Raw genomic sequence first — 9193 nt, forward strand, 5'->3', positions numbered from 1 at the left:
GAATTAAGAAGAACATTGCAAAAGTAAAAACCCCACTGAACTAGGTTTGGAAACAAATGATGGATATGGGGTTGATCATCTAAAATTCGGGGAAGATACCCAAAGAGATAGGGAACTACTGTGGATTCCACGTTGAAGACGGTCATGAAATCCAAGAGTGCGATAAATTTAGAGCCCTGGTATGGAGTCTAATGGATAATAAAGAGTTGGAATTCTTTGAAGAAGCCAAAAGCTCAGATATTGGGGATTCTGAACATTAATACCATATCCAAAAAAGAAGCCAGGGAAGTGAATTTATCAGGTATTCACCTTTATATGCCTGGGAGTGTTTTGAACAATGGGACTGTGGAAGAGATCCTTGTATTTTTTAGAGCCAATTTGGAGTAATGTTCAGAATACGCTTATCGTTCTAAGCCTAGGAGAAAATAAGAATTCTTTTGTAAAATAGGCTTATGTCCAACATCTTTATTTCAATAAAATACATCTTTGTTTCTTATTTCGAGCAAATATTCTTTTATTCTTTCATTTCATTCATATTCATACCACAAGTTTATTCTTAGATTCATTTGTTCTTTTGATATCTCTTCGTGCCTACACAGGTCTCTAGATATCAATGACATGAGCGACTCTACTACTAACTTAGAATCTCCTTTTAAGCGAGATATGTGTTTAGAGAGATCTCAGGACTTTGAAGATGACCGAGACTGTAGCTTATCTCCTGATTTGTTAAAGATAGTAGAACAAGATGAGGAACAGGTCTTACCTTACAAAGAATTAGTGGAATCTATGGCCCTTTTCTATGTGGGGCATGGATGTCATCAGGCTGATCACGCCAAAAGTTTCTAATGAGTATCGATTCATCTTTGTGATCTTCGATTACTTTACCAAGTGGACGGAAGCTGCTTCATATGCCAATGTCGGGAGGTCGACAGTCAGCAGATTCTGTATCGGTATGAAATGCCAAGAAGGTTCATATCTGACGATGTACTAAATTTGAACAACTGCGCAATATCAGAAGTTTGTAGTTTGTTCAAAATTAAACACCATATCACACCAAAAGGAACGGTGCAAAAAACAAAAAAAAACAAAAAACAAAAAAAGAAGATTGTGGGAAATGATTGGCATTTATGCTTATTGAACCTCTTTTAGAACCTCTACCGGGGTAATACCTTTCTCATTGATTTGTGGAATAGAGGTGGTTTTTCCCGTTGAGGTCATGATTTCTTCTCCATGTGTTTTGTCAGATTTGAGGTCGGGTAAAACAACATAGATCCAATTTCGATGACCAAATGAACCTGATTAAAGAAAGGAGGTCGGAAACTATCTGTCATGGTCAAATGTACCAAGATGAGACGAGATTATGACGAAAAGGTTCGTCCCAGAGAATTCCATTAGAGAGACATAGTTTTGAAAAGGATCTTTTCCATGCAAAAGGACTTCAGAGAAAATGGATATCAAATTGGGAATGACCTTATGTGGCAAAGAGGGCCTTCTCTAAAGGAGCGTCAATGCGGATGGCAAAACCTGCCTAATCTTGTGAATTTGAGTTCAATCAAGAAATATTTCACTTTCAAAAAATAAAAAGGAAAAAGAAAAACAATAAAATATCAAAAAAATAAGAAAGGAAAAAGAGGAGAGGCCAGGGTGAAAACCCGCAAAGGGCGCTTTGAGACAAAAGGGGTTTTGAGTTGAAAACCCAAAAAGGGTGACTCAAATTTTGATCTAAGGTGGGGCATGCGGTAGTCTTGCTATTCCTGAATTAACAAAGAGGTGGTATGCTATATCTTGGGGCATCGATAGAGTACTCTAGATCTCCTAAACACATATTGAGCTCAAAATGGTCCTCAAGAAGTTCGTACAGAGAAGCTTAGGCTGCGATATCTGGGGAACCTAGTTTTCATCTTACCCATATTGAATTTAATATCTTTGATTACTTTATTCTTTCCAAGGTACGCTCTTAATCAATTTCATTCTTGTCCATTGTTATGATTTTTTTTTAAGCATTTTGCATTGAAAAGACAATTAATGGACTAATAATACTTTTACAAAAGAAGTTCTGCACATTACTCTGGAAGTTTCTAAATAGTACAAGAACATGAAACATGATTATTATTTAGAACTTACCAAAACTAAAAGTTGGAAATGTTTGAGAATGAAGGGTCTAAGTTGAGACTACCTCTTAAGATTTTTTATTAAAGGTATCAGATACAATATATTACATCGGTGATACAACCTCGACGAATAACCAACAATATTCACCCAAGCATTAAAATAGGATCATGCTCGAAAAAGAAAAATTGATATGCTGCATATGCATCTGGTCATGTTACCTAGAGAGGGGTGTAACAGATCATTTGATTGAAGAAGATGGTACAAATCCTATACCCCTGTGTTGCAGTGGGATGGATTGAAAAAGATGATTTTCTGTCAAAGATACTAGCTGAGTAGAGAAGGCAGGATAACACATCAGTGACAGAACCTTGACGAGTGACGAGCAATGGCAACCCAAATATTAAAAAGGGATCATTCTCATTTTGCATTGATATATCATTCATAGCACATCTAGTTAGGAGCATTTGATTTATTCTGTTTATAGCATCCTAATCAGCATCCTAATCATTCGGCATAAGCATAGGCTCATATTACAGGTCATGTTACCCAAAGAATAGTGTAACAGATCCATGAAATTACAGATCCTATACCCCTGAGATGTAGTGGGATGGATTGAAGAAAATGCAGAACCTATACCCCTGAGACGCAGTGGGATGGATTAAAGAAAATGCAAATCCTATATCCTTGAGACGCAGTGGGATGGATCGAAGAGAATACAGATCCTATACCCCTGAGACGTGGTGAGATGGATTGAAGAAAATGTAGATCCTATACCCTTGAGACTCAGTGGAATGGAATGAAGAAGAGTACAGATCTTATTTCCCTAAGTAGTAGTGGAGCAGATCAAAGAATCTTATCTTCCTGAGGTAGTAGAGAAGCTGATTTAAGCCACTAGCCTTATCTCACTGAGCAGCAGTAGAGCAGGCTGAAGATTACAGATCTTATCTTTGTAAGTAGTAATGGAGCAGATTGAAGACAGCGAATCTCATCTTCCCGAGGTAGTAGGGAAGCAGATTTAAGCCACCAGCCTTATCTTTCTGAGCAGCAGTGAGCAAGTTGAAGATTGTAGATCTTATCTCCCTAAGTAGTAGTGGAGTAGATCGAAGACGGCGAATCTTATCTTTCCGAGGTAGTAGGGAAGCAGATTTAAGCCACCAGCCTTATCTCCCTGAGCAGCAGTGGAGCAGGCTGAAGATTATAGATCTTATCTCCTTAAGCTGTAATGAAGCAGATCGAAGACGACGAATCTTATCTTCCCGGGGTAGTAGGGAAGCAGACTTAAACCACTAGCCTTATCTCTCTGAGCAGCAGTGAGCAGGCTGAAGAATGTAGATCTTATCTCCTTAAACAGTAGCGGAGTAGATCTAAGCTACAAATCTCTTATCCCTGAAATAACATTGGAGCAGATCGAAGCACCAATTCCAACACCCCTGAAGATGCAGTAGTTTGGAACAAGGCTGCTTGAAGAAAAGAAACACGAAAAAAATCAAGACTCGACAAGACCGGGTAATGCCCTTTTAAAGTCTTTGCTTCGTTCCCGTTACACGACAACGAGTAAAGAGGGGTAGCTGTAGAGCCCAAATTTTGCCTTGGCCCAATAAGTAGAGCCCAAAACACCAAATAAATTAACAACCCAAAACACCAAATAAATTAACAGTCCAATTAACACTCCACTAACTCCATCACCCCATTTGCCTATAAAAAGAAAGAGGCAACCAGTTGTAAAATTTGCCTATAAAAGCCATTCAAAACTATTGTAAAGGGGTTCTTTTTTTTGGAGGAAAAAAGGAGAGAGATTCGAATAGAGACTTACAATACAAGAAATACACGAGATTAATCAAAAATCAAAGCAAAAGAGGTGTTTTTTTTTGTCTATTCTCGTTTTAAGTTCTTTGTTTGTTTATTTTTTTCCTTTCAATTTTATTTTGTTTTTTTATATACGAAAGTAAAAATAAAGGGGAAGAAGCTTACCTATTTTAAAATTGCTGAAAAAAGGATTTTTTTAGGTTCATTAAATCGTAATGCGGTGGCGTACCGACGGCTTGTGGGAGTCCAAAGGATCGAAGCAAGGTAGGACCGATGGCCGGATTTAGAAAGGAGGGGGAGAGTGTTATTTTTAATATTGTTATTATTATATATTATTACTTATTATTATTATATTTATTATATTATATTTATTTTATTACTGTTACTATTATTTTATATATATTTATTACCATTATTTATTTATTTATTATTATTAGTGACATATTGTTATTTTTATTATTTTATTATTATTATTCTTATTATTATCATGATACTATATTAACTAGTTTTGTACTGTTATTACTACTATTATTATATTTTCATTCTATTTATTTATTTACCTAAAACCTTATATACCTTTATTTTATTTTATCATTTATTTATATCTTCTTATATAATATTATTTTTCCTCTCTTTATATTATTATTAATATCATCATTATTTTTAATATTATTTTTTAAGTTTTTTTACCATGCTTATTTATTTCTTTGTTAAATATTAGTCCTTTTCCGTTTCAAGTTTTAGTTTTTTCGCTTATTATTATTATTATTTCTATTTTTGGCTGATTTATTTTATTTTATATTATTTTCTCCTTTGTATTGTTATTTACATTAATGTATTTATTATTCTATTATGCATGTAAACACCTTAATTTATTTTCTATTCTACCACGAAAATCATGTTATATTTTACCCGATGCATTTAAAATTATGTTTTTTTTAAATAAACATTATTTTGTATTTCAAGATTCAGAAAATTGTGCCCTAACTTACTGGGTTTCGATTTTTCTCATTTAGCCTAAATAGTGGAATATCCTTCTAAAATTGCAATACGAGTTTCAAATAAAAGCTTATTCTCAGGAATTCGAGGTGTTGTGTCCTAACTCACTGGATATGATATTTTGTATCTCGAGATAAGGATTTCTAAGAAAATAAAGGCAATATTCTATGTTTGGAATTTTGAGAAATTATGCCCTAACTTACTGGATTCCGATTTTTCATTTGACCTAAATAATTGAATATCCTTTTCTAAACTCCACTGCATGAGTTTTAAAAAATCAAAAGACAAGCTCAATTTCGAAAATGTAAAATATAGTATCCTAACTCACTGGGTATGACATTTTATTTCTTCGAAATAAGAGGGTCTTAGCATCCAATTAAATTTATCTAAGTGTTCTTTTAAATAAAAGGATTGTATTCTAAAATCTTTTCAAGTTTTCGACATTAAGATATTAATTAATCAATTAGGTACCAATTTTGGGCGTTACGAGGGTGCTAACCCTTTCTCGTGCTTAACCGACTCCCGAACCCTTTTTCTCAAATTTCGTAGACTAAAATCATTGATTTAATAAATCAAAATTTTTTTTAAATAATCAATCTCAAGGTGATTCGATCACATCTAGAAAAAAGATCGATGGCGACTTCATTTTTATTTTTAAGTCGACTCACGTTTTTCAAATTAAAAAATGGTTTCGACAATCATAATGTCTTTATTCCGGATATAATTTATTAACTTTTTATGTTTAAAATAATCTATTTTCATTATGGATTTGTTTGATTACTTGTTTTAGCTTGCTTGAAAATTGTTAGTATAATATTTTAATGGTTTAGTGCTTATATGAAGAATTTTCTAATTAGGTGAAAAACGTTATTATTATTAAAGTTGTGTAGGAGGTTAAAATTTTGGCATTTTGCTAGTGAAAAAGTTTTTGATTAAGTATTCATAATTTTCTAAACTTTAGTTAAAAGTGAAAAAAAAAGTTATTTGACACATCAATAATTTATTAAAAGAAAATAAAAATTTTAATAATAGTAACTAATTCATACAATTATTTTATTTAGAGTATCTAAATTAAAAAAAATTCTTACCTAAAGGAAAAAAAATGCATATAAATAATATTAATGTATATATGGCTAAAAACCAAACTAACCTAACTCAACTATTAATAAACAATTCTAGCATATAATTTTTGCCAAGAGCAAAAAGACTTGCAACAACAAAATTCTCTCCCACAATTTAGGCCTCATCATGAGTCGGGTTATCTGTCCAGATTTGAATGTTCATTCGAAATGTGAAAATTTAGGCCTCATCATGAGTCGGGTTATCTGTCCAGATTTGAATGTCCATTAGAAAAGTGGGAGGGTTTGAGAAAAATATAACTCAAAAAATGAGTTTGAAAAAAAAATAAGACCCGTTTTCTAAATGAGAAATGAGTTGGGCCTCAGGTAAAATTTTTTTAACCTGAGCCTGACCCAAATTTAGCTAAAATTTTTCTGTTGCTATTTGCTATTGTTTTGCTATCATTTTGCTATTATATTGCTACTATTTTATTGTTATTATTTGAATATTGTATAACTCTTATTTTATTGTTAATTTTGTTACTATTTTAGAGACATTTGCTTCCTAACTTACAACTATCTTAATATTATTTAAGCATAAAGATTTTTTAATGCATTTTTAATTTGTTGTGAAACATTTATTTTAATGTTTTTATTGTATTTGATATATTATATTTTTAAAATTTATTTTTATATAAAAATTAATATGTAAAAAATCTATCTGGGAATGCTAGGCCTGGCCAAGCTTGAGTTTAACATTTTTACCTAGAATGGAGTTAGACAAAATTTTATACTTATTTTTTGAGCTGAGTTTAAGACATAGAAAACGAGCTTAAAATTTTGTATCAATTCAGCCTGGCGCATAATTAGGTCTACCCATCTTAAAATTGGAAAGTGAAATTTTACGAAAGCAGGACAAACTTAGAATAGATTTGGGCTTAACCTTACGAAATAAGCCCGCCCACTCCAACTTACCTGTTTTCTCCATAAGGCTTAGTCCAAGCTACATGGCAATGCACATACATACATGGAGTGAAGAAGTTGTGATTCAACTCACCTTTGAGGATACCGTACTTCAAATACATAAAAAGAAAAGTGTTAAAAGTCATCTTCCAGTATATATTGGATACGTATGTCTACACAATATAATTTTTTCAAGCCATTCATCGGTAGCAAGGTATTATATATGATTAACTGTTGTGAATAGGAACCAATTCAAGTTTGCCACCCAATGTTGCAGGCAGCTGGCTCTCGTCTATTTCTTCTAGCAGAGTTGATTTGAGTGATTTGTTATCAACGAATATTATCTGTAACACACAGAGAAACAGTTAAAAGATAGTGCATTGATTTGTTCTTTCAGAAGTGGTAAGGGAGGTTACCTTTTTCCTGGTTTTTGGGTCGATGAAAGGGTAAACAACTTTCCATGCTGTCATGAAGATGTATGGTGCATGGACTACGAACAGCTTTTCAAGTCTTTCAGGGTAATAATCCTACCATTGAACTAAAATGTTACATTTTGATCAAACATTGGGATTGTTAGGGCAAAACATACACAGTTTTATACCATAGTTTGAATTAAAAGAGTTAAACCTGTACAAGAGATAGAGCTGCAAGGTATGCACGGATGTCGCTATTTGCGTATCCCCATCCTTTAAGATCTCCTATCACTATGAATTTCTCTTGCCCTGGTGGCATCCTGCCACCATTACAAGGTTGCATGAAATACTTATCCCAATTGATTGGTTGGATATACAAATATGAATAAAAGATATTACCTTGTGATTATTTTATCGAAAAGGTAGACTATAAAACCTGTAAGGGAAAATTCAAAGTCATCATCGACCAAGACATTTTGTGAATTTGTGGAAGTTTGAAAAGTAAAATACGTACGCTTGAATTCATCCACACCGCCTTCATGTTGGAAATGTCTTGCAGCAAGAAGAAGGGCTATCGGTCGTCCTTTCTTGTCCCAACCTTGCAAGAACATCTTATTCTGTTGGATTTCATGCCTGATTTCGGATGGTGAAATGGAACCATTGGGAACAAAGTTTCGTTTCCAGTTGAGGTATTTAAGGAACATGTTTGATGCTTTCTCTACATCTAAATCACGAGCTCTTAGAAATCTTCTCAATGTCCCATCTTCAACTTCCTGCAAAACCCCAATTTCATATACGACTCAAATCAAAGAAGAAAATCTGAATCTTGGAAAAGAGTTTCCTTGTTGGTTAAACTAAGGCTTTTACGTTTTTCACAATATGGCAAAAAAGAGAGATGAAAAGATATTTTAGGTCTCTGAGTCTGTAAACCCAGTTTTAATGAAGAAAAGCAGCCAAAACATAAACAGACAAAGAAACAACAATGGCTAACAATCAAAACACCAAACTTGAAAAACCTGCAATAATCACGGGGAAAACAACAATGGTAAAGAAAAAAGGCACACTCACCTTGGAAGATGGATCTTGTTTTTCAACCAAGATTCTCATAAGACTTATCTTTGTCTTCTCAATGTTCTTGTCTTCTATTTCCATGGGGTTATTCATTTTCTCTGAACCCATCATCATAGATCTCAGTTAAGTCTATTATACATATATATACGTATAAACATACAGTAACGTTTTTTCTTTTTCTTCCTCAATAAATAGGCTTTACTTTTTCAGCAAAGAGACAAAATGTAGTCCCTATTGGTTACGTACTCAACAATAAATTAGAAACAAGTTCAAAGAAAGCTAGAAGATCACCGCTTCGAGATATAGTGGTATTATGGGAGTTTAACTACATATTGAAAGGCCATGTTGTGTAACGTAGGGTTAGGTAAGCTATATTAAGCCAGGTTGGATCCCAACATTAGATTCAATTACTCTAAACACTAATTTCCCTTTTATGATCAACATTAAAAATGATTAACATCATTCTATTTATTTTTTCCCATATATAATGGTAGATTTCAAAATAAATAAAACAAATAAATGCAACCTAACTAAGTTTGTTTTATGCTTAAATTATTTAAGATGTTTATCTTTTATTTTAGTAAATTTTAATGTAAAATTTCAATTACTTATACTAAGGGTCTGTTTGGTTGCCAAGAAAAATGTTTTCCGGAGAATGATTTACGAAAATGATTTACTTTTGTGGAAAATGATTTATGAAAATATTTTCCGTGTTTGGATGAAGTCTGTAAAATATTTTACATTGTTTGGTAGATTTCAAAATATTTTCCG

General features: G+C 32.9%; 1 protein-coding gene across 1 annotated transcript; it reads right to left on the reverse strand.

Annotated features, from left to right (window-relative positions):
- Nucleotides 1-7016: 7016 nt before the first annotated feature.
- On the reverse strand, nucleotides 7017-8721 carry LOC108482051 (CRAL-TRIO domain-containing protein YKL091C-like). The gene is made up of 6 exons (XM_017785154.2): nucleotides 8420-8721; nucleotides 7866-8124; nucleotides 7751-7787; nucleotides 7566-7671; nucleotides 7355-7465; nucleotides 7017-7282 (listed from the first exon to the last, which is right to left on the reverse strand). Exons 1-6 carry the CDS (start codon nucleotides 8534-8536, stop codon nucleotides 7166-7168), a joined length of 747 nt encoding a protein of 248 aa, XP_017640643.1. The 5' UTR covers nucleotides 8537-8721; the 3' UTR covers nucleotides 7017-7165.
- Between the last annotated feature and the right edge of the window lie 472 nt (nucleotides 8722-9193).

The sequence above is a fragment of the Gossypium arboreum genome, chromosome 1 (assembly GCF_025698485.1).
Source record: "Gossypium arboreum isolate Shixiya-1 chromosome 1, ASM2569848v2, whole genome shotgun sequence".
In the NCBI taxonomy this organism is placed as follows: Eukaryota; Viridiplantae; Streptophyta; class Magnoliopsida; order Malvales; family Malvaceae; genus Gossypium; species Gossypium arboreum.

Bases quoted from the DNA above. Each gene is read 5' to 3' on its own strand.
- LOC108482051 (XM_017785154.2), bottom strand. From the start codon at position 8,536: ATGATGATGGGTTCAGAGAAAATGAATAACCCCATGGAAATAGAAGAC. The intron at 7,788-7,865 runs GTACGTATTTTA...TTTCCCTTACAG, and splicing joins CGGTGTGGATGAATTCAAGC to GTTTTATAGTCTACCTTTTC. The intron at 7,672-7,750 runs GTAATATCTTTT...TAATGGTGGCAG, and splicing joins TTCGATAAAATAATCACAAG to GATGCCACCAGGGCAAGAGA.